The sequence below is a fragment of the Crinia signifera genome, chromosome 8 (genome assembly GCF_055691185.1).
Source record: "Crinia signifera chromosome 8, ASM5569118v1, whole genome shotgun sequence".
In the NCBI taxonomy this organism is placed as follows: domain Eukaryota; kingdom Metazoa; phylum Chordata; class Amphibia; order Anura; family Myobatrachidae; genus Crinia; species Crinia signifera.
The window spans coordinates 28643010-28670297 of record NC_139224.1 but is presented as its reverse complement, the minus strand read 5'-3'; the positions used below and the strand labels follow the sequence as shown (position 1 = coordinate 28670297).

Sequence of the window (27288 nt, the reverse complement as noted above, 5' to 3'; positions counted from 1 at the left end):
AAGGATTGAGCAATTAATTTTATTGTAAGGTTTATAAAAACATTTTTCGAAATCCAAATCAAGTTGATTTCCAATGAAAATCTATACTACTGACAGACCCATTCATACTTCTTTTTCTACCTTATAAAGCGCCAACACTGCTGAGGAGGAAGCCATTTTCTAGGCTGAGCCAATAGACCGAAGAAGGTACACAAAATGGCTGCCTTCACATTTAAGAGCTGAATAGCCTAAGAGAACTAAGCACAGCAGTGTCTAGCGCGTTTTCCACATGATCATACTATAATGTCCAAGATTCATCCTCAGAGTACGAAGTAATAAAACGGTGGCTGAATAGGTAGCGCTCATCCAAGCTACAACTTGTTTTTTATTGCCACTTCGACACACAATAACTTACACACAACATCTGACACTAATATTATTAGGGAGTTTCAGTTTCCATTTGTGAATCTTGAGATTCTTCAGCGAGTTTCTCATCGTCTAGAAAAAAAAAAAAAAAAGTCAGATACACACTACATCAAAAGCGGTACACAGCCAGTGATTGACAGCCAACGGCCATTTGTGGGCCGTACGCCGGCATTTTCTGGGTGTTCCCCAGAAAACGCAGACATGGTATGTCATTAGTTATTCTGTGATTTTAAATGAATTTCCCCCTTTTTTGCACGGCTGGGATCCCATTTGCAGCTGAGCCAAGGGTCGGGATTTCACTCGGACGGGGAGGTGGCTACCTGATTGTAGGCCGATGAAGATTTGCAGCCCAGCGATCAGGTCTGAATCAGGTACAAATTCCCATCCAAAAAGACTACTTGCTGCAATGGCTGCAGGGCTGGTTTAACTGTAGTCACTTTGGGGATGAATTTTATTTAAACAATAACATTTCAATTTCTTCGTTATGTTATTGTTTTACTTATATCCTTCATTGGAAGGGAATGAATGTGGGTTCGTAAATAATAAATATATTTCCTGTGAGATTCTTAAAGAAATGGATGCAGGAGATGTAAAAAGGGATTTTTGTAAGAACTTACCGTTCGAATCCCTTTCTCTGATATGGTCCTGGTGACACAGCTCAACACTGGGATGTAGGAGGGTCCGAAGGAGCCAGGCACCTATCCTAAAGCTTTAGAGGGTAGGCTCCTCCCCTACTGCATCCCTGGACTCTTCAGTTCAACTTTCAAAGCCACTGGAATACATTAACTCAGTACAAACGCCTGCACATATTATATGCACATTTTATAACAGAAACTGTTAACTTTTAACCATTTTAACATGAACATCATGAAATTCTGGCATACTTACTGAGCGTAAGGGAGGGATCGCTGTGTCACCAGGACCATATCAGAGAAAGGGATTCGAACGGTAAGTTCTTACAAAAATCCCTTTTTCTCTTTCAATGGTCCTGGTGACACAGCTCAACACTGGGACGTTCCAGAGCCGGTCCTTTGGGAGGGTACGCTCAGGTCTGCAGCTCTCAGCACTGCTCGCCCGAATGATGCGTCCTCCGACGCGAACTCATGGAATCTATAGAATTTGGCAAATGTGTGAACAGATGACCAAGTGGCAGCTCTGCAAACCTGCTCCGCTGTGGCCCCATGTCGGACCGCCCAAGAGGTAGCAACTGACCTGGTGGTATGCGCATTAATTCTGGCCGGTACAGGCCTACCCACTTTGGTGTATGCAAAAGCTATCACAGATCGCAACCACCTAGCAATGGTCTGCTTAGATGCAGGCCAACCAATTTTATGTACGTCATACAATACCAATAAAGTGTCAGTCTTTCTAACACTCTTCACTCTGTCCACATATATGCGTAAGGCACGCACAACATCCAAAGTCTTCAACTTGTCCCTTTTCTTGGAACCCTCTGGGGGTTGAAACACAGGTAGAACTATCTCCTGATTTAAATGGAAGGCAGAGACTACCTTCGGTAAAAATTGCGGCACTGTTCTCAGAACAGCCCTGTCATCGTGAAAGATTAAGAAGGGAGATTTGCATGACAAGGCTCCCAACTCAGACACCCTCTTAGCAGATGCTACTGCTAACAAAAACACTAACTTCCACGTGAGAAACTTAAAGTCAGCCGACCTCAAAGGCTCAAAAGGTGCCTTCTGAAGGCAATCCAAAACCAGTGACAGGTCCCAAGGTGCTACTGGTTGCTTGTAAGGGGGTTTCAGTTTGGATACCCCTTGTAAAAAAGTTTGAATCTCCGGTAAAATGGCAATTCTTTTTTGAAAATAGATGGACAAGGCCGAAATCTGCACCTTCAACGACTGAAGACTTAGGCCCGAAGAAAATCCATCTTGTAAAAAATCCAACATTTTTGATAATTTGAAGTGAGATGTGTGAGCTTTTTGCCTCTCACACCATCTAATATAAGTCTTCCAGACTCTATAATAATTTGCAGAAGAAACAGCCTTTCTGGCTTTTATCATAGTCTGCACTACTGCGTCAGAAAATCCTTTCTTTTTCAAAATGGCGGTTTCAATAACCAAGCCGTCAAAATCAATCGATCGGAATCCAGATGATTGAATGGGCCTTGTCTTAACAGGTCTGGTCTCAGAGGTAGACGCCATGAATCCACTGATAACCTCTGAAGCCTCGAATACCAAGACCTCCTTGGCCAATCTGGGGCCACAAGGATCACCGGGACCTTCTGGTCCTGTACCCTCTTTAACAGTCTTGCTAACATCGGAATAGGAGGGAATGCATAAAGAAGATCTCCCTGCCAATGGGTAGTCATGGCATCCACTGCCTCTGCTAGCGGATCTCTCGTTCTGGCATAGAACCTGGGCACCTGATGGTTGAACCTGGATGCCATTAGGTCCAAATCCGGAGTTCCCCACATTGCAGTGATCTGGTGAAACACCTGAGGGTGTAGGCTCCATTCTCCTTCCTTGAGCTCCTCCCTGCTCAGGAAGTCTGCTTCTATATTCTCCACTCCTGGAATGAATATAGCCGATACTGCAGGAACATTCTGTTCCGCCCATAGAAAGATTCTGGACACCTCCCACATGGCCAATCTGCTGCGAGTACCTCCCTGGTGATTCAGATACGCCACAGCTGTGGCATTGTCGGTCTGAATCCACAAGGGGGAGTTCCTTAACCTGTCTCCCGCCAAGGAAATCACTTTCCAGACAGCTCTCAGCTCCAAGATGTTTATTGGCAACGCTGATTCCTCTGCCGTCCACAGGCCCTGCAGCCTGAGATCCAGGGCTACTGCCCCCCAGCCCCTGAGACTGGCATCGGTAGTTACTATCAACCAGTCCCAGGTCTGTAATGACCGACCCCACTGAAGGGAATCTACCTCTGTCCACCATTTCAAGGAGTCCCGAGTGTCTGCGGACAGCACTATCAACTCCGTCTTCATGGTCAAAGTGTTTCCTGACCAGGCTGACAAAATGTTCCATTGGAATACTCGAGAGTGGAACCTGGCAAATTGAAGCGTTTCGAATGACGCCACCATTTTCCCCAGGAGTTTGAGGCACCTCCATACTGACAAGCTCGGAGCACTGAGGATCTCCTGAACTAGATTGACCAGGTCCCTGGCCTTTATCTCCGGGAGGAATACCCGATGGAGATGGGTATCCAGTATGACTCCCAAGAACTGGATCCTCTGTGATGGTACCAACTGAGATTTTTGTAAGTTTAAAATCCAGCCGTGAGCCTGCAAAAAACTGATGGCCTCTTTTAAATGACTTTGAAGCAGTGTTGCTGATTCTGCTTTGAACAGGAGATCGTCCAAATAGGGTATTACTGTGATTCCCCTGAGCCTCAGCACTGCCGCCATCACAGACATTATTTTTGTAAATACCCTTGGCGCGGTTGCTAGGCCAAAGGGTAACGCCCGGAACTGTAAATGCAGGTCTCCTATGGCAAATCTCAACAGCATCTGATGTTCCGGGTGAATGGGAACGTGCAGATATGCGTCCTGGACATCCATGGACGCCAGAAATTCTCCCTGGTCCAGACTCAGGAGTACAGTTCTCAAAGACTCCATTTTGAAATGGTCTACCCAAAGGTGAACATTTAAGGACTTCAAATTTAGTATTGGTCTGAAAGACCCGTCTGGTTTGGGCACCAGGAACAGCGTGGAGTAAAATCCTTTCTTCCACTCTGCCCTGGGAACCGGGACTACCACCCCTTTTTCCAAAAGGGAATGAGCCGCTCTCATAAGAGCTGTGCGCAGGAGCGCCTGCTTTGGTATGGGTGTGGGGATGAACCTCTTTGGAGGCCGCCCTCTGAAAGGGATTTTGTAACCCTGGGTAATAATCTCTAAGACCCAGGTATCCTGGTCTAGAGAAGCCCAAGCGTCTCTGAAGTGTGTAAGACGCCCCCCCACCTTTATCCCTGCCGGGCTGATCCCCTGGCAGTCATGCGGAGGGTTTTTCCTCTCCTTTAGAGGCAGGCTTCTTATTGAAAGAGCCAAACTTGGACCTTTGGGATTTGCCCCTGGAGTTCTGGAACTTTCCCCTGAACGATTGTCCCCGAAAGGACGCACCACCTCTAGGGGAGGGCCGAAAGGACGGCCTAAAAGCAGCAAATCTGGATGACTGCTTTGTTGAGGAGGCCGGCAGAAACGTACTCTTGCCGCCTGTGGCTTGTTTTATAATCTCCTCAAGCTCAGAACCAAAAAGTAACTTTCCCTTGAAAGCTAACATTTCTAAGGCCTTTTTGGACTCATTGTCCGCTTCCCAGGCCTTAAGCCAGAGTACCCTCCTGGCATTTATGGAGACTGTGGATACTCTGGTAGCCATTTTAAGAGCTTCCTCCTCTGCTTCCACCGCATATTCTGCAGCGGCCTTAATCTTTTCTGCTACCAGCAAAGCACCGTGGTCAGCCTGCAGCATGGTGCATAGCTCACCAGCCCACTCTATAATGGCCTTAGAGACCCAGGCTGAAGCAATAAGGGGACGCAGGGTAAACCCCACCCCTTCAAAAATAGCCTTGAGGTTTCCCTCTAGCTTTTTATCCACAGCATCTTTAAAAGCTGCACCACCCTGTACAGGTAATACCGTAGCTTTTGATAAGCGTGCCACAGAAGCATCCACAACAGGCACCTTTTCCCAGAGTTCAGAATGAGACTCCGGCATGGGGTACAGACTAAGGAATCTTTTAGGCATCTGTAGCCTCTTATCTGGGGTTTTCCAAGCCCCTTCCAATAGTTCCTGTAACCCCTCATCTGAGGGAAAAGTAACAGCCTCCTTTCGCTGTCGCTTAAAAACACCCTTAACAGGGGTCTTATCCTCAACAGACAGTTTTAACGCCTGTTTTACAGCCACAATAAGATCCTCTATACCAGCAGCAGAGGTCTCTTCAAAATCATCACCCTGGTCCCAGGGTGTGTCAGTATACTCTCCTTCCTCTTCCTCTAACACATTAGGCATAGCATAAGACCTTTTAGGGGTCCCTGTAACCTCATCCATTTTGTCCAGTATTTCACTGAATCTGTTGATCCCCTTAGCAGTATCCTGCATCACCTGAATAAGTGCAGGATCTGCCTGGGTAAGAGGTAAGGAGCCAGACGACTGCTGAGATGATGGCATAGGTCTCTGTGATTCTACCAGCACATCACTCTGCCTGTCCAGAAGCTGCACCAAAGCGTTTACCGACCTGCCTAGGGCACTGGCCCACGCAGGTTCACTCTGCTCTCCCCTATGGTGTTCACTGCCCATGGGTCTCACATCAGCGCAAGTAATACATAAGCCCCCCTTGGCCATCTGCTCAGGGACAAACTTTTGTGTGCAAACATTGCACGCGCTCAGTGCACTAAGGACTCCCTCCCCCAAAACCACAGCCTGATGCTCAGACATGATGCAAGTGAAGCGTATATATATATATCTCAATATACACAGTGCAAACAATTGTACAAGCGTTTATACAAAGTCAATGCACCCAATCACTTAGCTGTCTGTAGGTTTCAACTGCGGGGAAGCGATGCCCAGGAAATCCAAGTCACTCTGCCAGGATCAATAAGCCAGCTCAGCTCCGCTGCAAGCGTTCTGAAAGGCGCCAAAGTCAGAGTGAAGGAAGAGACCAAAGTCCCTGCTGCTGCGGGGTCCGTGACCTTTTGGCGCCAACCACCCCCAGCTAGCCGCTCCTTAGGTAGGATTTCCTTGTTCCAGTATCTCCCCCTCAAATGGGGACCACTTGGAACATGCCTGTCACAGCGCTGCTGTCCTCTCAGTCAGGAGCTCAGCGTGTAAGCTCCGCATAAAATGGCCGCCGCCATCACGGAGCGCCTGTCCCCCATGATCCCCACCTAAACGTGGAGCCGGTTTCAGGCTACTCCGGAGCCCAGGCAGCCTCTTAATAGAGGCTGTAAGCGCAGCACAGGGAGACCAGACAGAGTCTACCCTGTGCACAGAGAGCTGACAGGACGCGCTTCTGTCAGCTCCTGCTGCGCTAGCAGTGTGAGGATTCACTATGAAAATCCTCACACTGTGCCTACCTAGCTAGGGTAATAGTTAATAAAATAATAAAAATCCCCTAACTACTCTAATTCTTCGGCTGCTCCTGCAGCCCTTTAGAATAGCACCCACTCCAGTGGGCACCTAACACGAACTGAAGAGTCCAGGGATGCAGTAGGGGAGGAGCCTACCCTCTAAAGCTTTAGGATAGGTGCCTGGCTCCTTCGGACCCTCCTACATCCCAGTGTTGAGCTGTGTCACCAGGACCATTGAAAGAGAAAAATAATGATATATTATACATGTTATAGATATACCACTATTGAGTGTGTGTCAGTGAGGCAGTGATGCTATGCTTTCAGCAAGGTGGGGATGAGCTGCTGCCAGCGAGTTGGGGATGGGCCGCCTTCAGCGAGTCGGGGATGGGCCGCCTTCAGCGAGTCGGGGACGGGCCGCCGTCAGCGAGTCGGGGACGGGCCGCCGTCAGCGAGTCGGGGACGGGCCGCCGTCAGCGAGTCGGGGACGGGCCGCCGTCAGCGAGTCGGGGACGGGCCGCCGTCAGCGAGTCGGGGACGGGCCGCCGTCAGCGAGTCGGGGATGGGCCGCCGTCAGCGAGTCGGGGATAGGCCGCCGTCAGCGAGTCGGGGATAGGCCGCCGTCAGCGAGTCGGGGATGGGCCGCTGCCAGTAAATCAGGTATAGGTCGCTATAATAAGCAGTGTCTCTGTGAGTGTGCTGTGGCTTTGTGGTAAAGATTCGGGGATGGTTATAAGTAAGTCACACATGTGGATACACTGGGAAGTGTGTGGCTGATCGGAAATAATGCAGGGCCATGTGATCTAGTGTGTCCAATTGGCTTTCTCTTACCAATACACACCATGAATAAAATACATAGACACAAGACAGCAGCAAAATGTAGCAAGTCTCAGAGAGTGACGGGAAAACTTACTGTCTAGTGTCTGCTGGAGCTCATGTATGGTACTTACTGTCTAGTGTCTGCCGGAGCTCATGCATGGTACTTACTGTCTAGTGTCTGCTGGAGCTCATGTATGGTACTTACTGTCTAGTGTCTGCTGGAGCTCATGTATGGTACTTACTGTCTAGTGTCTGCTGGAGCTCATGTATGGTACTTACTGTCTAGTGTCTGCTGGAGCTCATGTATGGTACTTACTGTCTAGTGTCTGCTGGAGCTCATGTATGGTACTTACTGTCTAGTGTCTGCTGGAGCTCATGTATGGTACTTACTGTCTAGTGTCTGCCGGAGCTCATGTATGGTACTTACTGTCTAGTGTCTGCTGGAGCTCATGTATGGTACTTACTGTCTAGTGTCTGCTGGAGCTCATGTATGGTACTTACTGTCTAGTGTCTGCCGGAGCTCATGTATGGTACTTACTGTCTAGTGTCTGCTGGAGCTCATGTATGGTACTTACTGTCTAGTGTCTGCTGGAGCTCATGTATGGTACTTACTGTCTAGTGTCTGCTGGAGCTCATGTATGGTACTTAGTAGGACATGGAACTGCTTCCTCCTTAATTCCAGCTAGAATGAGAACAGCAGAAGGTGGTCAGCACAAAACAATCAGTGCAATACATATACAGAGTACCTGGTATCCGGTCAGCGGATGGACAATACCATGGTCGACCACTAGAAGACGTCTGCGTCTAGCTAGATGCTTATACTTGGTCGTCAGCGTTTAGACAGACAGTGACGGGAGATCAATGGAATATAAGCATCGACGGGAACCTGGTCAACAGTAGCAAGGTCGACACAGGTTTTTATTTGTTTTTTTTTTTGGTGCAGGTCTTGGTTCCTACTGTAATATCCAGGTGGACTTTGAGTAGGAATATATTAGTGCCCGAAACATGGTGAGCACACACAGTGTCCACGGGCACCACGCTGACATTCAACACCCAAAAAAAAAAAAAAAAGGATGAAAAACCTGTGTCGACCAGGTTCCCGTCGATGTTTACCTTCCAGCGATCTACCATCACTATGTATCTGAACGCAGATGACCAAGTATAGGCGTCTAACTTGTCACCGTTGACCTCTAGTGGTTGACCATGGTATTGTTGACCTAAACATGGTTGATGCTGTATACCATTTTATTTATAAGGCACCACAAGTGTTTCACAGTGCCGAACAAAGGAACAGCACAGGGAGACAAACTTAATATTACATTAAATGAATATCAAAATAGAGTACAGGTAAAATGCATGCCACAATTCAATACACATTACAGCTCAAGTAGTGAAGATTTGATCAATGTGCTACTAGGGGTTGGTGGCCAAAGATGGAGATGAGTATACGGACGAAGAGAAGTGGGCTTTGACAACAGGCGGGAAGAGGGCCCTGCTCTGAAGAGTTTACAATCTAGTAGGGGAGACAGACAGATTACATGAGGTGCAAGTAAGTGGAAAGTGGCTTGATGGCAGAATGTAAGCAGGCAGAGATGGTCAAGGCATGAGGCAGGGGTGGAAAGGACCAGCCTCAGGACTAAGTTATGCAGTGGAAGGGTACGCTTTGATGAATAGGTGAGACCAGAACGAGAGTACATTGCTACCGAAGTTACATTACCCCACAGCTAAATGTTTTAGGCAAATAACAAGACAAGACTGAGATGTATAACGAGATAAAAGGAATAATCCCTGGGGTCTACCAAGACAAGACGCTGCCTATATCTGTAGTAGAAATTCCTTATATTCCTCTATGTCTGCAACGTTGAAGGACTGTGAGTGCTGTTATGGATGTAATGAGAAATTTGTTATGCAAGCACCCACCCCAATGTGGGGTTCCAATCTCTCTGCCAATGTTACATCTGCCCCACCTGCAGTGCACATGGGTTTTGTCCACTTGAAAAGGAATTTGCCTTTGCGAGTGAACCAGAATAAGTGCCATTATTTCCATGTGAAGCGTGGTTCATGCATCCAATGCCCTCCATATTACATTAGACTTCAGTAGTCTTATATTAGTGAGGAGCAGCCGCTGACTAATAATCTGTGACTTCTGGCGGATAAGTGACAGTCTACCCACGTTCCCTGTAACTAACGGGGTGCAAGAGTTGTCCCACCAGGCCCATTTCTCACCTTGTCCTCAACGTTCTCCTTGGTGTGAGACAGCTGCTTCAGCTCCTTGTCCAGGGCCTCCAGCTGCCTGAAATCACACATCATGCACATGAATTAGAAGCGCCAGGATTTACCAAAACAAACGTTCCGCTTACACTGCGAATCACAAAGGCCGTAAGGAGGAGAAACCGATCGATGGCCGATCGAATGATTTCTCTGCGAAAAGTCAGCCTGAATTTCATTTCCAGCGCCCGCCTTCCCCCGAATTCGGAGCAGGCACGGATACCATGTGATGTCAGCCGTCCGCCTCCAGCAGGCATCAACATGGCTGCGCCTGCACGCCAGGGGTTCCCCTGCTTCCGCCCCTCCTGAAGCGAACGGCCCTGTCAGTGTGAACTTGCCGCAGCTGTTCGCTCCTGGGGTTTGCACATGCGAATATTCACATATATACGCAAACCGAATTTGGACATCTACAAGCAGTTGCTCTGCCCCGATCTGTTTGAACAGCAGAAGCTCACCTTGGCTCATCCACCCTATTGACTTCGGAAACAAACCAGGCAGGGCATACAGCCATACTTCACTGGAACGCCTGTAACCCATCCGAACACAGCAGCTAAGCAGTGATAGGCTGGATTAGTACCTGTATGGGAGACCTACAGGGAATATCCAGTGCTGTATTTAACTACTGGTACAGTACGTCCGTCCGTACCGTAGAGGTGTAGCCACAACCACTTTCTGTTCCCTCTCCTCCCTCTCCCCTCTCTGCATTTAGCAGCGGTTATCTAACAGTGCTGACACTGCAGTTGAAAAACCAGTGGTGGTTGGCTGTGTCCGGTGTCATATCTGTTTGCCATCACTGTATTATATATAAAATTGTTATTTGGCAAACTAGATTTTAAAACATTTTCGCATCTTGTATCACTGTAACTAATTAGACCGAATTGTCGGCAGGAGTCTCCCATTACCTTTGTTTAGACTCCATCAGGTTTACAAAAGGGGTGCGGATACTAGCATATTTAAGCTATTTATTTTAGACTAAAGTACCATATTAAAAGTTACGTTTTATTTCGTTTCATCTATACATTTACAAATTAACGATATTATTACATAAAGTGTGCCCCAAAAACCTATTGGTTCTCCTTCAGTCTTTTCTTACAGACTACCCTTTTCAGTATATACGCTGAACTTTCTTTGGGAGCACCGCCAACCAGTAATCGCTAAACAGGGTTTCCCTGGACAGCCCTCACTCATGTTGGTTCATTTCAACTATTCTATACCCTTGAATTTACGAATCAAATAATTATCTCTAAGCCTGTGCCAACCAACCCCCTATCTCAAAACATCTACAAGCAGGACTGAATCAGTCCCAAAGTGCCTTAATGACATTGTGCACCTGCCTGACACAAAGCAATAACTACCCAGGGAGGAATCACATACACAATTGTTAGAATACACATTAAAACAATAAAAAGTACATACTTTAAGGTCTCGCTGCGGTCCGGATGATGTTGTATGACTTTGGCTAATGCATCATATTCTGCAGTAAAGAAAAATAAGAATATCCAATAACCATAGTGGCACAAGACTGAAATACAGTATATTGCGGATTTCTATAGGAGTTCTATGTACAAACGCAAACATTATATACATGCTTGTTATTTAGACGATGTATCGTAAAGTGAAACCAGAAAACATACATAGCTGGACCATGGGGGTTATGCTTATTCGTTTGGTCCTCGTTTTGCAGACGCATTTCCGCGCATGTGCAGACGCAGGGTGTGGGCGGCCACAGAGAATAGTGTTCACCCGACGCATGCACCCAAGATTGAGGGCTGGCAGTGTGGGGCGGCAGGCTGGGGGATTTGCCCATGGGAATACCCAGCGCTTCATGGCCGTTCCCATGAAAATCGCCCGGTGACACGGGTGCGGGCAGCTGACATCACCGGATGTCAGCTGCCCCCCCCCCCCATTTACTGTCAAATGTGCACGCAAATGACCCGAGAGTCACTTAGATATATTTGCATCCTCCACATCATTCGATGGTCGGCGACCATCAAATGATGTGGGTGTTCCCCCATAGGCTGCAAATGGATGTTTATGTTAAACATGCATTCGCAGCCGTGTGGGGGAACATCTGAGGGACTCGTGGCAGGCGGCGGCTGGGGACTCAACTGCAATAAGGGCCCATGTCCGCTAGACCCTCTTTCAGACCTAAAGCAGCTCAAATGACTGAAGATTACCCCAGATCAATGTAGACGTATTTTTTACCTTGGCGGTTTTTCCGGATGCGCTTGGCCTGTAAAATCTGTTTCTTGCACTCAGCGATTTTTTCATGGGCAGCTGCAATACTGCTCTCTGCACAGGGGAGAAGTGAAAAGGGTTATCGTTTGTGTAATTACCTATTGTACTTAACAGAAATGAAACAATATATCTGTTTAAACAAATTGAATGTGTAAAGTTTGTTTCATATAACAAAGCTATGCCTGATACCAGCATTATTTTGATAGGGAGCTTCACATCTCTATTCTGTGCTGCAGGGAGACCCTGTACCTTACTATCCCCAACACCAAATCTTTGGCCTCCTACAGCCTTTTGGCCCCATCATGAGGCTGCCCTACTGACATGCAGCCCTGTTAATCATCGCATAAAACGCAATTGGCAGAATCACTAGGCTATGTGACATAAGGCAGTGATTGCTCAGGTGGCGATAGAAGGCTCGCACTACAGAGATCATCTATATATATATATTTTTTAAATCGTTTTATGGGTACTCTTTACTTAGAACGGCGCCCACGATTTTGATCGTGGGCATCGTTAGTAAAAAATCGCGGGCATCTCGGGCATTGAATGCACTAAAAAATCGGGTGCGATGCGACCGACGCGATGCCCGCGATTTCCCATAGGGAACAATGTTAAATGTCTCAATTGACCCGATTTTCCTGTTCAATGCCTCAATTGACCCAATTTTTCCATAGGAAACAATGTTAAATGGCCCACAGAGGCCAAATAGGCACCCTGAAGTGTGAAATGGCCCCCACAATTGTTAACGCCACCCCACGATCAATGTGAACCCGAAGCGTGGCGAGCGCAGCGAGCCCGCGAGGGGCGGCGGTACGCGTCCTACGACCTTTTCATACCCCCACTATCCATGTCGGCGTGGAGTTGAGAATAGAAAGTGTGGCGAGCGCAGCGAGCCACCGAGCCCGAAGCGTGGCGAGCGCAGCGAGGGGACGCGGACAGCTGTGAAGCCCGCGAGGGGACGCGTATACCTGTGAAGGTATCCGCGTGCGCTCGCCGCGCTCGCCACACTTTCTATTCTCAACTCCACGCCGACATGGATAGTGGGGGTATGAAAAGGACGTAGGACGCGTACCGCCGCCCCTCGCGGGCTCACTGCGCTCGCCACGCTTCGGGTTGACGTTGATCGTGGGGTGGCATTAACAATTGGGGTGGCCATTTCACACTTCAGGGTGCCTATTTGGCCTCTGTGGCCCATTTAACATTGTTTCCTATGGAAAAATCGGGTCAATTGAGGCATTGAACAGGAAAATCAGGTCAATTGAGACACTTAACATTGTTCCCTATGGGAAATCGCGGGCATCGCGTCGGTCGCATCGCACCCGATTTTTTAGTGCATTCAATGCCCGAGATGGCCACGATGGGCGCCCTTCTAGGTAAAGAGTACCATTTTATGTAAGGCATGTCCAAACAATGGCCCTCCAACTGTAGTTGTGAAACTACAAGTCCCATCATGCCATGTCACAGTTTTGCTATGAGGGAATGCTAAAATTATGGCAAGGCATGCTGGGATGTGTAGTTTCACAACAGCTGGAGGGCCACAGTTTGGAAATGCCTGATGTAAGGGGTTGCTAAAAAAGGGTCAGAATGGAATTATTCTAAGGCTGGGTACTATATCGTTGTTGGCACAATTTGTTGTTTCCGGGCACAGCAAAATGTCAAACTGTGCATATCGTGCAGTGTGTATGCCTGATACTGCACTTCTGTAGGTCACAAGTCATCACAAATCAAAAGATATTGTGTGTGATCTGGTACACTTTAATGAAGGACATAACAAAATAGTACCCAAAATGTGTGATGGTCTGGGGAGGACAGAAATCACCCTGACCATTGGCATAATTGCCAGTAGTCCTAGCGCATGAGCAGCGTCTCCTGCCCATCATCAAAATTGGATCCTTTCTAAAAGCGATCTGTACTTAAAGGCAGAAGCAAAACCAACTGATATGGCCATGCTGTCTTGGAAGATGCTCCAGCGAGTGCCAACTTGTGACTAATATTCCATTTACAAAACAGAAAAGCAGTTACATGGGGCAAAAATCTGGGGCGTAGCCTCACTGTGAGGGCCGTGGTCTTCAACTCACGTCACTTGCGTAAGGCCACACCCCTTTTTGCCGCTGCCGCCCCTCTGCCTGCGGGGAATAGTCTATTCACCGCTGCACAGTGGGTTGCAGCAGGGACTCCCAACTGACCCCCGCCCCCGCCATGGGAACCTCCCCAAAAAACGGGACAGTTGGGAGGTATGCCACCCGTTTTAGATTTTTTCAAGTTTTTTATTATATGCAAAAAAAAATAGAAACATCAGTTAACATTGATTAACATCGGTTTCACAGTACCAATGTTTAGGTCTGCTTTGTAACCATGGTTGAAAAATGACATTTAGCCGATGTTTGCTTTCGATGTCCCATCCCTACTGGAATGTTTCAGTTTTGGTTTCTCTAAAGGGAATTCCCTTCACATCAATTTATGTTAAGTTTAATTTTCTGTAAGGGAGTGTTATCCCATTGCCTCAATTTAGTTCACTTTTTTGGTATGGCTTTTAACAGTCTGTAAATTATGTATGCGGTACAACAGTAATCGAACATCAAATTTATTTATTTTTTTCTCCACTATAAAACAGAGAAATGATTTTTTGTAGTAATATGTACCTTAAGTGTTCATTCTAGCACCCACTATCTTTGAAAACCTATGCAGTTCCGATTCCCTGCCTGGGGTGTCGCTGTCTGCTGTGGTGTTTCTATCACAGGTCTGGTTTGCATATCAGTGCTGATATACAGACCACACTGTGCTAGAAGCACTACAGCAGTCAGCGACAGCCCAGGCAGGGAAGAGGATCTGCATGGGTTTTCAAAGATAGCTGGTGCTAGAATGAACACTATACCTTTGTTAAGCATCCTTCAAAAATGGGAATCCCTATTTTATTCGAACAACATGCGTTTTTGCCGTAATGCAAAACGTAAGGCAGATAAAGTAGTTGGGTTTGGATTTGGGAGAAAAAAAGTTAAGATTGAGTCCACTTTTTGTGGCGATTCCTTAAAAAACACCCCGGATACTTTATATAATCTGGCTAAAGAAGCCGTGAATTGAACATTTTTTAATAAATTGAAAAATCAATATTTAATTAACTAATTGTCAGACAGTTGATATATTTGGCAGAAATAGTTGTTTTGACATCCTCTCTTAACTAAATATATCTGTGGACAACCCTGGTTGAATGGACATGGAATGAACCATATATGATGGCTGCCTAACCTGGGGGATCAGCAGCGCTGGGCGGGTCACACCCGTACCCTTGTAAGCCTGCACCCACAGACTCCCATTGGGTTGTTTCACAGGAGTCTGGGGGGCAAGATTATAAAGGGAAGACAAAGCTGGGAGCATTGGGGGCTCAGTGGAACTTACAGCGTTAATTCTATAAAGCATGCTATCTTAGTTAGATTCAAAACCACTCATTTCTAATTTAAATAGGTTTTGAAAAGGCACAAAGGGGCAGGGCACAATATGCACAATAGAAAATGTTGTCAACTTTCCCAAATATGAACTAAAGGTGTACACATAAATGATATGCAAGATAACAATATCATTATATGATATTAATGATATTTTCTTGCACATCAACTATTGCGTACACACTATGGCCCTTATTCTGGTTGGTGCGGTAATATCCGCGTGCGTTCGTACCGCCGATGTTTTGTGTCTGCGCATGTGCAGAGGCGTCTCTGCGCATGTGCGAGCGGGGCGTACGGCCAAATCCTGCATGAAATGTGAACACTCCGAACAGGGGGTGGAGAGGGGCGTGAAGGGCTGTTTGGGCTCATTACCATATGTTTACACCCCGCGTTTCATGGGCGTTCCCATGAAAACGCTGGGCGTACGTATGGTAATGCGGCCGTGACGCACGTGTAGGGGGCGGACATGTGACATCGCCGGATGTCAGCTGCCCGCCCTGATCCCTGCTTTTGCACGGAAAAATGTCCGTGTGGTCTGAGGTTGCGGGAGCTGGTGGAGCACTCGGTCCTGCATTCGATGGTCTGCGACCATCGAATGATGGGGGAGGTTCCCTGAGATGGAGGAGGCGTATTCCATGAAAAATACACGTGCGGTCCGTTCGGCCAGCTTCTTACCGCGTACGGACGGAGTTGGCGATCCGTATGGAAGGCGGGGTTTCGCACGCACGGTCCTGGCCGCATATTCGGATCCAGCCGCACCGATCAGAATAAGGGCCTATATTGTTATTGATATGCGGGTCATTATTGGCCCCCTCTGTCAATGATTCAGCAATTAGCAGCTGTTTGGGAAAATGCATATATATATAAAAAATGGAGTGAAGATTCAACTTCTTTTTCCCATGGAAAAAGAAGTTGAATCTTCACTCCATCTGGCAACCCTGGTACTTCTACCATAACACCCCCTCCCTGGACTTATCTAAATGTCTCTTCATCCTCGATCAAACAAACAATTCTCCTTTTTTTTTTTTTCAGGCACCCGAGCCCCCACTCGCTGCTGGATTTCCTCCCCTTCCCCCTCCCTTGTCACCCCCTTCTTTCTCCTCTGCCCTCCCTCCCCCCACCAATACCTCTCATTCTCCTGTTGTAACCTCGCTATATACATATGGCTATATCTACCGTTACATAGTTTACTCATTGTTAACACCTTCTAATGTCAACATTCTATTTTATGACTGACATTTCTTTTTGTATTTGGACCCTCTGCATTGTCATTGCAGCTCTTACTATTGCTATGTCTGGTCCCACGTTATGCTTTTCTTGATGTATGCATATTCCTAATAAAATATACGATTAAAAAAAAAAAAGAGTTGAATCTACATTGCCGAAAACAGGCGCTAAAGTGTCAAATCTGTGGCCGTTTTCGCCAATCAACGGTCTTTCCGACAGTCGGACACAACTGTTGGATAGCTTGTGTCGGTCAAATGTTAACTGTCGCAAAAAGCCAATATTTGTACCCAGCTTAACGGTAATTCACTTCTACCTTTGGACATATACTGTGTTTGTCCTACAGGAATAAACTTGTATTTCATTTTAATAAATGTATGTAACAAAAGCGAATAATCGGTTTAAATTACATTTAGGTCTCTTCTTTAACTTGTCTTTTGCTAATAACCGATATAAGACACAACCAATAAATAATTATAAATCACACAATCAAGCAAAAAGTAAAACACATAAAATCTCATCACCTATGTCGGTGTAGATCTTCTCATAGTTCTCCATTTCCCGTAGGTTCATGTCATGAACCAGTAGAGTTTTTCCCATGGAAAACGAGCATTGAGACAGAGTGCTGAGCATCCGCTGGTACTGGGCATATCTGTGGGATAAACGGTAAGGTGACCGAGGGAGTAATACAATTATTAAGGTGAGGGAGTAATACAATTATATAGCGGAAGCACAAAATTACAACTCTAGTTCATTATCACACAAACTGAACAGGTCCGATTCAGGTCAGCTCGCTAGGCAGCGCACATTTACTGCCTAGCGAGCACCATAACGTCACCCCGCTGAACGGCTGCCCCCCCCCCCCTCGCTCACCATCAAATGATATCTCCGGCCTACTAATAACAGTCGGTCTAAACCAGGCATGTCCAACGTTGGCCCTCCAGATGTTGTGAAACTACACATCCCAGCATGCTTTGCCACAGTTTTGCTATTAGAGAATGCTAAAACTATTGCAAAGGGATGTGTAGTTTCACAACATCTGGAGGGCCAACGTTGGACATGCCTGGTCTAAACTGACTTTTATTAAAGCTGCCGATCACCGAAGATGGGACGGGCGCTGACGTCATGTGACACCCGTCCCAAGCAGGAAACGCCAAGCATTTTATTGGGACGCCATCTTGCCGACCCCTGGACGCCCCTCTCCCTTCTCTTGCGAACGCCACGTTGAGTGTGATGTGGGGGTTGGCAAGTGAATCAGGCCCCAAATACAGATATTGGTCCACACACACATTTTAATGCACCTTTGAGAACGCGGACCATATTTAGAGTTTTGGTGGAATAGACATCATTATCATTGCACACTTGCATTAAAACTAGGGGGCAGGAGACCCTTCCGAGATCAGGGGAATCGCTATTGGGGCGATTTTCACAGCAAAAAAACAAACTTGCGGACCTTTGTGCCAAATTTTGGATTACAGTGGGTATCACGCAGATGGGTTTTTATTGCTGAAGCAGCGGCGGTAGTGGGTGAGCAGCGGCGGAAGTGGGGGCTGGCAGCAGCATCTCTGGGTGCCGCGGGGGATGCCGGTGACAGTGGGGTGGGTGGCGGTGATAATCAGCATGCTCTCACTGTGCAGCGGCCTGGCAGCAGCGGCTCTGGGTGCAGCGGGGGATGCCGGTGACAGTGGGGCGGGCGGCGGTGATAATCTTAATGCTGTCACTCAGCGGGCGGACAGCGGCGGCTATTACATCTTTAAAATAACGTCAAATGACTATCCGGCTTCTGATTGGCTGAGATAGAGCTCAGTCAGCTGAGTGACAGCATGAGGATTATCACCGCTGCCCGCCCCACTGTCACCGGCATCCCCCGCTGCACCCAGAGACGCTGCTGCCAGCCCGCTGCACAGTGACAGCACACTGATTATCACCGCCGCCCGCCCCACTGTCAACGGCACCCCCCGCTGGGCACTCATTTCAGAGCCGGTGCTGCCCACCCCCCCGCCCGCTGCAGGAGGTCGGGCGTGATCATACATGCTGAACGTCCGACCTCCTGATCCGGTCCGATGCGCACGGGACCGCGCATCCGATCGGATCAAATGTCACACGCATGCGATTTTGGGACGATTTAACGTGATTTATCGGCCCAAGTGCCGAAATCGCATGGAATCGGCCCAAAATCGCATAGTGTATGGGGGCCTTAACTGGGAACTTCAAATTGCTTAATTAGTCCTTACGTGGGTTTCTGTAAGGGAGCCAGGGCCGGACTTGCTGATTGTTCCCTAAGAGTAATGATTTGCATCTCAATTTATGTCCTTTAATTGAATAGGGGAACAACATGGCTGTAGGAAAAACGCTGCACCCTAGGTTTTTTCTTTTCATTTCCCACTCCTAATTGAATTCCCCCCTTTATGTGCAATTCTGCATTGACAGTAGTTCCATTTTCACATAGGAAATGCAGGGACGACCCTAGGATTTGGACCCGGTTCTGGCCCAGGAGCGATAAATCATGCCTTATCGGCACCCGGCAGGTTGCTTAGATGGACGGAAATCGGCGAAAATCACTTCGATTGGCGGAAATCTCTCACTGTATATGCAAGGAGCGATTTTCAGCCCAGAGATTTTCCCCGTCATCGCTGTGCATACACGTTGGGCAAAAATGCCCGGTGTGCCTGAACATATAGATGTGAACACTTAGCTATGGAGCAGGCGCTGTACTGAAAACCAGACTTTGAACCGGACCCACATTTTTATAATGCTAATTGTAGTATTGAGGGGGCAGTACGGATGGTGTAGTGCAGGGAACCTCAAACTATTTTGCTCTGGGACCCCATCAGACAATAAAAATAATTACAGGACCCCAGCAAGTTACTGCAGAAGGTCATCACATCACATGTGTAGTCAGCAGACAGGACATGCATGGCGCAGCAGCATTGTGGAGGCTCAAAACGATTGGAGGAGTCTAAAATAACAGACAATTCAACAGATTTTCCAGAAAAGTCAACAGCCTGATGGTCAGCAACATGGAGTCGCGACCCCATGCTGAGCAGGTCGGGACCCACTTTGGGGTCAGGACCAACAGTTTGAGAACCACTGGTGTAGTGGTTAGCATTACTGCCTCACAGCGCTGAGGTCATGGGTTCCATTCCCACCATGGCCCTAACTGTGCCGAGTTTGTATATTCTCCCCGTGCTTGCGTGGGTTTCCTCCGGGTAATTCGGTTTTCTCCCACAATCCAAAAATATACTGGTAGATTAATTGGCTCCCAACAGAATTAACCCTAGAATGTCTGTGTGCGTGTACATGTGGTAGGGAATAAAGATTGTAAGCTCCACTGGGGCAGGGACAGATGTGAGTGTTCCAATATTCTCTGTACAGCGCTGCGGAATATGTGTGTGCTATATAAGAAACTGTTAATAAATAAATAAAATTAATATTGACTGCATTGCGTCAGTGTACTTAGGAGACGATGGCAGATCACATCATACGCAGTGTATGTGTCCACAAAAACTAATATCAAGCTCATTTGCCTATATAAATATATGGTCACGTTTGGACATGGAATCTATGAGCGCACAGCTATTACACTTCATGCGGTTTACCCTCTCTTTAATCTTTGGTGCAAAAACTCAGACAATGTACACAGTCACATTTTACTTTAGGGGTAGGTAGTGTGCAGCATTCCAGCTGCTGTGGCACTACCCTTCCCAGTATGCGCAGCCACAGCTTTGCTATTGAGCTGAACACACACTATGCGTTACATGCAGCTTCGGATATTGTTAATGTTTTCCCTTGAATTCCCTGGAGCATACACACTGAATGATAAAGGTAAAGAGTTTGATTTACCACTGATCAAGTTGTTTTAAGAAAAACAAATCTTGTAGTGTGTACCGGGCTTTAGTTCATGCTAATACTGTGGCAAAGCATGCTGGGATATGTAGTTCCAGAGCAATTAGAGTCTGCACATTGCCAATCGCTATGGAAATGTCTGTGCCCCCATTTTTGCTTGACAAACACACAGCAGATAATAGACACACTCACAATATGGAATGTTATTGTACCATTTGCAAAGAGAGGCTAAAATATAATCTTCTACTTCAAACTGTGAATTCAATTGGCAGTGCCTAATCTCTCACCCATCCTCCTGCGAGCCGGAGTTACACCACTTCACAAAGCCTTTCACCAGAAGGTTGATTCTTCGGTCATCTCCGGCACCATCCCCATCGATTAGGAGGCGTTTGCGGATAACTTCATCTATCAAAACACAAAGGTTGGTTAAATAAGTACATCTTTTAAAACGGCTTGGCGACACAGCCATTTGCAAAGGGGAGCTGCACATGCGCACCAAAGACTGCGCACCTGTGCAGACCCCCCGAACATCGAAACAGGCCCAAATTCGGCCCCGTCCGAATTAATTAAAATGACACCGCCCACCAGGTCCCACAAGACTCTACAAGCACTGGGCATCTTTTTTTTTGCCAAAAATGCATTTAGATACAATGCAATGCAGCGAGGCTACATAACCTGTAGTATCAATTACCGGTAACAGAAAAGGCAGTAGAATGCGTTTTGTCCGGTAAAATCACTCTGCGCCTTTCAGACCGCACAGATTACCGTTTTAAAACGGTTAAAAATCGTTTTTTTAGTGCGGCCTGATACATATTGCTATGTAAATGAATAATACCACTTTTACACCAGAATACCGGGTAGGACCCGGGAAATCAAACACGGGAAATTGCCAGGGCATGCCCTGCCTCAGACCCCATTTACACTGCAATTCAATCCGGGTTATTCCCGGGTAAGGCCCTTTCACACTGAAAACGGATCAGCCCTGTCTTTCCTTGCTGGTGTCATTAAAAATGGACCTTTGGGCTGTTTGAGATGAGGTCACAAGAAAGGGAAAAGGGAGGGGGTGGGTTCTGCTCCCAGCATTGCAGCAAAGATGGCAGACGGAGTAGCTGTGTTGCAGTTGCAGACATGATGGTGCAGATCAGGTTTGGGGTCAGCCAAAGTGGAACACACTGCGTGACAGCCAGTGTGTTCTGCAGCAGATGAGGCTGTAAACACAGTGTGGAGTGTGCTTGCAGCACAGAGCGTGGTAACGCTGCTGCTGCGCTGCTACATGCGCCCTGTGCGGGTCTCCAGCAGATGACATAATCTGCCAGAGCTGCAGAAGCACCAATCAGCTCTTCGCGCCCCTCTACCCTCCAAATAACCCGGATAATGACCATTTACACCACCCTGAGCCCCGGATAAGCCCCGTGTCCGACCCTGAACATTTGCCGGGTCAGATTCCCGGGGAACAGTACCCGTGTTATTTTTTTTCAGCCCATTTACACCATGCCCTGCCCCGGACTGGAGAGGCAATATCCCGGGTCCAACCTCTGGTGTAAAAGGGGTATTAATAATGTGGAACAGTAATTTTCCTTAGGCTGACCAGAGGCACATTAAGACATCCGGTACACATAGGCTCACTCATGCTCTGAAAGGGACTACAACCAGAACCAAGACTATAAATGATATATATGCACAAAAATGATAATGTGCACATCATTTACACTTCAGTGACTGGAATACCATTGTACTGCACAGCGCAGTATGGTAGTGGTGGTATCCAGACCAGTGTACTGCACAGCGCAGCATGGTAGTGGAGGCATACAGACCAGTGTACCGCACAACGCAGCATGGTAGTTGTGGCATACAGATCAGTGTACCGCACAACGCAGCATGGTAGTGGTGGCATACAGACCAGTGTACTGCACAGCGCAGCATGGTAGTGGTGGCATACAGACCAGTGTACCGCACAGCGCAGCATGGTAGTGGTGGTATCCAGACCAGTGTACCGCACAGCGCAGCATGGTAGTGGTGGCATACAGACCAGTGTACCGCACAGCGCAGCATGGTAGTGGTGGCATACAGACCAGTGTACCGCACAGCGCAGCATGGTAGTGGTGGCATACAGACCAGTGTACCGCACAGCGCAGCATGGTCGTGGAGGCATACAGACCAGTGTACCGCACAGCGCAGCATGGTAGTGGTGGCATACAGACCAGTGTACCGCACAGCGCAGCATGGTAGTGGTGGCATACAGACCAGTGTACCGCACAGCGCAGCATGGTCGTGGAGGCATACAGACCAGTGTACCACACAGCGCAGCATGGTCGTGGTGGCATACAGACCAGTGTAAAGCACAGCGCAGCATGGTCGTGGTGGCATACAGACCAGTGTAAAGCACAGCGCAGCATGGTCGTGGTGGCATACAGACCAGTGTACCGCACAGCGCAGCATGGTCGTGGTGGCATACAGACCAGTGTACCGCACAGCGCAGCATGGTAGTGGTGGCATACAGACCAGTGTACCGAACAGCGCAGCATGGTAGTGGAGGCATACAGACCAGTGTACCGCACAACGCAGCATGGTAGTGGTGGCATACAGACAAGTGTACCGCACAGCGCAGCATGGTAGTGGTGGCATACAGACCAGTGTACCGCACAGCGCAGCATGGTAGTGGTGGCATACAGACCAGTGTACCGCACAGCGCAGCATGGTAGTGGAGGCATACAGACCAGTGTACCGCACAGCGCAGCATGGTAGTGGAGGCATACAGACCAGTGTACCGCACAGCGCAGCATGGTCGTGGTGGCATACAGACCAGTGTACCGCACAGCGCAGCATGGTAGTGGTGGCATACAGACCAGTGTACCGCACAGCGCAGCGTGGTAGTGGTGGCATGCACACCAGTGTACCGCACAGCGCAGCGTGGTAGTGGTGGCATGCACACCAGTGTACCGCACAGCGCAGCATGGTAGTGGTGGCATACACACCAGTGTACCGCACAGCGCAGCATGGTAATGGTGGCATACACACCAGTGTACCGCACAGCGCAGCATGGTAATGGTGGCATACACACCAGTGTACAGCACAATGCAGCATGGTAGTGGTGGCATACAGACCATTGTACAGCATGGTAATATCAGTGTATACAGAGATATATATATATATATATATATATATACATACACACACATACATACATATTTACCATAGCAATGTGGCTATGGCTGAGACAGTGACCTGCATGATGAATGGTATCTCTGCCACGACCGTCCCGCAGACACACGCAGTCACCGCCCCATCACACGGCCAGGAAGTGCCACCCATTCCCGGGCAGGCGGGAACGCGACGCCGAGGCTCTGCGGCCTAGCTGACGCCGGCCGGTATCCGGCCAAGTGAGCGCTAGAGCGGGGAGGCCGGGGTTCAGGCCGTAGGGGTGCGCCGGTGGCAGCGACAGGGCCTCTACTTACCGTCAGTGACGGCTCCCATGTCGGCGAATAGTGAGGTCAGACTCCCACAATGCAGCAGCCGGAGACAGGCAGCATGGAGGCCGCACTCACCGCCCCGCACTCTCTATAGCCGCTCCCCCCACCCTGCCCCCCGGAGCACAGGCACCCCGACCCCCAGGTGAGTGCGACACAACCGGGAACATGGCTGTGCACTGCAGGGGGCTGGGGCCTGGGGAACACACACACAGCTCTCATTACCAGGGGACACTATTATGTGTGTATATGAATGTATGTATATATGTGTATAATTATATATATTCATACTGTGCTATATGCAAGCACCTTCATAGGTATATGTCTATCTTGTTAAGATCACCTGTGTTTATATTGATGACAATCACAATATGTAATGTAAAATGTGTGTTACACAATGTATTTATATTATTAAACAGCATGGCAAATATTCAGTGTACACAGAAACAATGGTCTGACGATGGGTACAGGTACATGAGCCAATGTGCCAGTGACATGCTTCAAAAAAGCAGAGGAGGCATCCAGCATTTACATGACTATATATATATATATATATATATATATATATATATATATATATATATATATATAAAATCATATGAGCCCTGCACTTTGACCTGTGTTACTAGAGTGGGTGCGGCTTGTTTCATAATATATATATATATATATAATATAATAATAACACATTGGTTCCGCACCATCCCCTAAAAGCACACAACCACTAACCATAGCGAATGTTTCCCAACTTTCCGTCCTGACCAGGGGACAGTTTGGAGGTAATACAGTATACTGCAATGACAGTGATTTAAGTACACATAGGTTGAATTTATACACCAATATAGGCCCAAACAGGAAATTTTAGGGCCAATTTTCTGTCCCAGGTATATATTATCTGTGACTTGTACAGATCAACCTTTAGTTGTTCAGTATACATGGCACTGCCGTATCACCTAGTTTCCCCTTTTATTGGGAAGCTCCCTTCCTCCGAGACTCCAATATAATTTGTTTTCCCAAAATGAAGCTCCATTATGACATAGCTGTTTTCCCTGCAGATCAGACATTCCTCGCCGACAGACTTTAGGGAATTGTGATTCCTTCTGGAATGTTGCTCATTGCACAATTGAGGCACCAGTACATGTCAGGGGTCCGTCTGAAGGATTATATGTATTCACTTGTAGCGCTGCGCATGTCTCTAAACATTACACAATGTCTTTATTTATTGCCCTCATTTACTCTGGTTACTCCAGGAAACTGATTTTATATGTCCAGTCTGTCATAAACTGGTGTGGCGGAGTTAGTAGACTAGTATGTGCTAAAATTGTAAGAAGACTGTGAATTATGTGCAGCGAACTTGTACTAAAATTGTGACCTTGATCCGTGAATCACTTTGTAATGCTGTTTTTTCTTTAAATATCTGGTCTGCTGTACTAATGGAAAGTAAAATATGTATACATTGCACTGTCCTTTCTGCAGGGTCTTACCACAAACAGAATAAAGAACTGGAGAACTAGTGCTGTTATTGGAAACCTTTAGTACATTAGTAGCTACACAAACTTACCATAGGAATGCATCACTGAAAGGTAAGTGGAACCAAGGATATGAGGTAATTCCACCTTTTGTCAAATTTAAATTGATCACCAAATTAGAGCCTCATTGGTTGGGATCCTATTTCATCCTTGTGTTTCCGCCGGCTTGCAGCCACCTTTTCCTTTGGAAACTGGGCCGTTTTCAGGGATTTGGTTTCACCTGCCCATAGGCTATCATTCATGTTTTAGCGCTAGAGGGTTTCCACTTATAAAAATTGTATTGTATCTCTATGTTGGAGGAGTGGTGACTCCTCAATAAGTGTATTGAGACCCATAAGCAGCTGCGCCCGAGGGTGATCCAGATTACTTTTTCTCTGTAATTGGATAGTACCCAGCAAAGAGAGTTATGTAGGGTACACACCAGGGCGACCCGTTTACGATGCACATCGTGAGCGGGTCGTCAGTGTCTCGTCCGACCCGCTCACGGTGACGCGGGGGAGCACGACCCGCTCACGATGTGCACCGTGAGCTGGTCCGATCCGATGGCGACCCGCACCCGGCTGTATGGTCGTCATTGAGATCTTACCTGCAGCAGGTAGGATCTCAATAATGACCGACCGACCCGCGGGACCGCGCATCGGATCGGTATCGGTCCACACCAGGACAGAAAAGGGCCCAATCACCACACAATCTACATCCAATTGGTCGGAATTGGATCTAGATTGAGGGGATCGGGCCCTAGTCGTCCTGGTGTGTACCCAGCATTACCCACAGTAATTTACAGCGGGTAACTAGATACCCCCTAAATATGAAATGATCTTTTGATTGACTAAGGATAGAATTGTTATGCATCTTTCAGGTTTTCTAGTAATAGCTAATGCAGGGGAGGGCAATTATTTTAGCTGGGGGGGGGGGTCACTTAATACTTCCAGCAGATATTCTATGGCCGTACTCCAGAAAAAGGGGGTGTGGGCACTCAAAAGGGGGGTTGTCTTTGAATGTATTGTAGCACACCATATACCCCTTTACACATCATGCAACACAATAGTAGGCCCCTTATACTTGCCCCGTACATTAGTAATTCCACACAACAGCCAGTGGCGTAACTATAAATTTGCTCCCCCCTGCCAAAAAGTTTGTGCCCCCCCCCCCCTCCTCCAGGCTCCTCTCCAGCATGTTTCCCCAGCGTATGTTTCCACACGCTTAACGGAAAAGCTGAAGCAGGAGAGAGGAAGAAGACCAGCATACACTGCTGCTTCCCTTGGCTCTGACGCATCCCAGGCCGCCCTAGCACGTCCATCCGCCCGCCCATCCTGTACACAGTAGCCACTAGCCAGCTCTGTGTACAGTCAATTGAATCAGGGGGGGGATTTGTCGTCTCCGCCGTGCTGCGGCTGACTCGCCTCCAGTGCTCAGTCAGTGGGCAGTGGCAGGCAGCAGCATATCAGTGAGTCGTGTGGGTGCCGGCGCCCACCCAGACCCTGCTGCTGCTTGCTCCCCCAAGCGGCTGCTGGGGCTGCCTTACAGTAGTTACGCCACTGACACCAGCTCCCCTTTAGTAATTCCACACACCTGCCCCCATTAGTAATGCCATACATGCCCCTCACATTTCCCCACACTGTCACACAGAGCAGCGGTCTGGATTTACTGCAAGGAATGTGAAGGTGGTAATGGAGAGTTTATAGCAGTGAATAAGGAAGGGGTATTGAGCCATAGTCTGATGGGGTCATAAGGTTCGGCCTGTTTGACTGCAGGTCACTGCTGGTTAAGACACGGGAGGTAGTGTAAAGGTCAGAAGGGGGTATGAATGTAAGCCCCACTGTGGGTAGAAGCCTGGGTCAGGTTTCATGACCTTCAGGGTTTATGCCCCGATCAGAAGCATTATTTGGGGGGAGATCTTCAGACCGTTGCAGGGTCTAATAAGGAGTTCATCAGGGCAGTGTCCGCTGGGGCGCATGAGCCGTGAGGGACTTGGCGGGGGACAAAATAGCTGGGGGGGGCTCACCTCTGTCAGGCCTCAGGGG

At 47.9% G+C, this 27288-nt stretch overlaps 2 protein-coding genes and 1 pseudogene across 4 annotated transcripts in view; 2 read left to right on the top strand and 1 right to left on the bottom strand.

Moving 5' to 3' along the window:
* Window positions 1-23882, bottom strand: THOC7 (THO complex subunit 7). Of its 2 annotated transcripts, none has more exons than XM_083156047.1 (8): window positions 23727-23882; window positions 20559-20676; window positions 16950-17077; window positions 11726-11812; window positions 10937-10994; window positions 9479-9545; window positions 7865-7934; window positions 1-477 (listed from the first exon to the last, which is right to left on the bottom strand). In XM_083156047.1, the coding sequence occupies exons 1-8, from the start codon at window positions 23743-23745 to the stop codon at window positions 419-421; spliced, it is 606 nt and encodes a 201-aa protein (XP_083012173.1). In that variant the 5' UTR covers window positions 23746-23882; the 3' UTR covers window positions 1-418. The 2 variants fall into 2 exon arrangements, with proteins under 2 accessions (XP_083012173.1, XP_083012175.1); XM_083156049.1 differs by lacking the exon at window positions 23727-23882 and adding an exon at window positions 23497-23517.
* On the top strand, window positions 10020-10138 carry LOC146029512 (5S ribosomal RNA; annotated as a pseudogene).
* Window positions 23634-27288, top strand: part of ATXN7 (ataxin 7) — a 95439-nt gene continuing 91784 nt past the window's right edge. Inside the window, exons 1-2 of one of the 2 annotated variants that reach the window (XM_083156045.1) lie at window positions 23634-23883; window positions 25212-25318. The gene's annotated coding sequence lies outside the window, so the exon portion shown is untranslated. Of the gene's footprint in view, window positions 23884-23903; window positions 23994-25211; window positions 25319-27288 lie in introns of those variants that run through there. The other variant, XM_083156046.1, reaches the window with a different exon arrangement.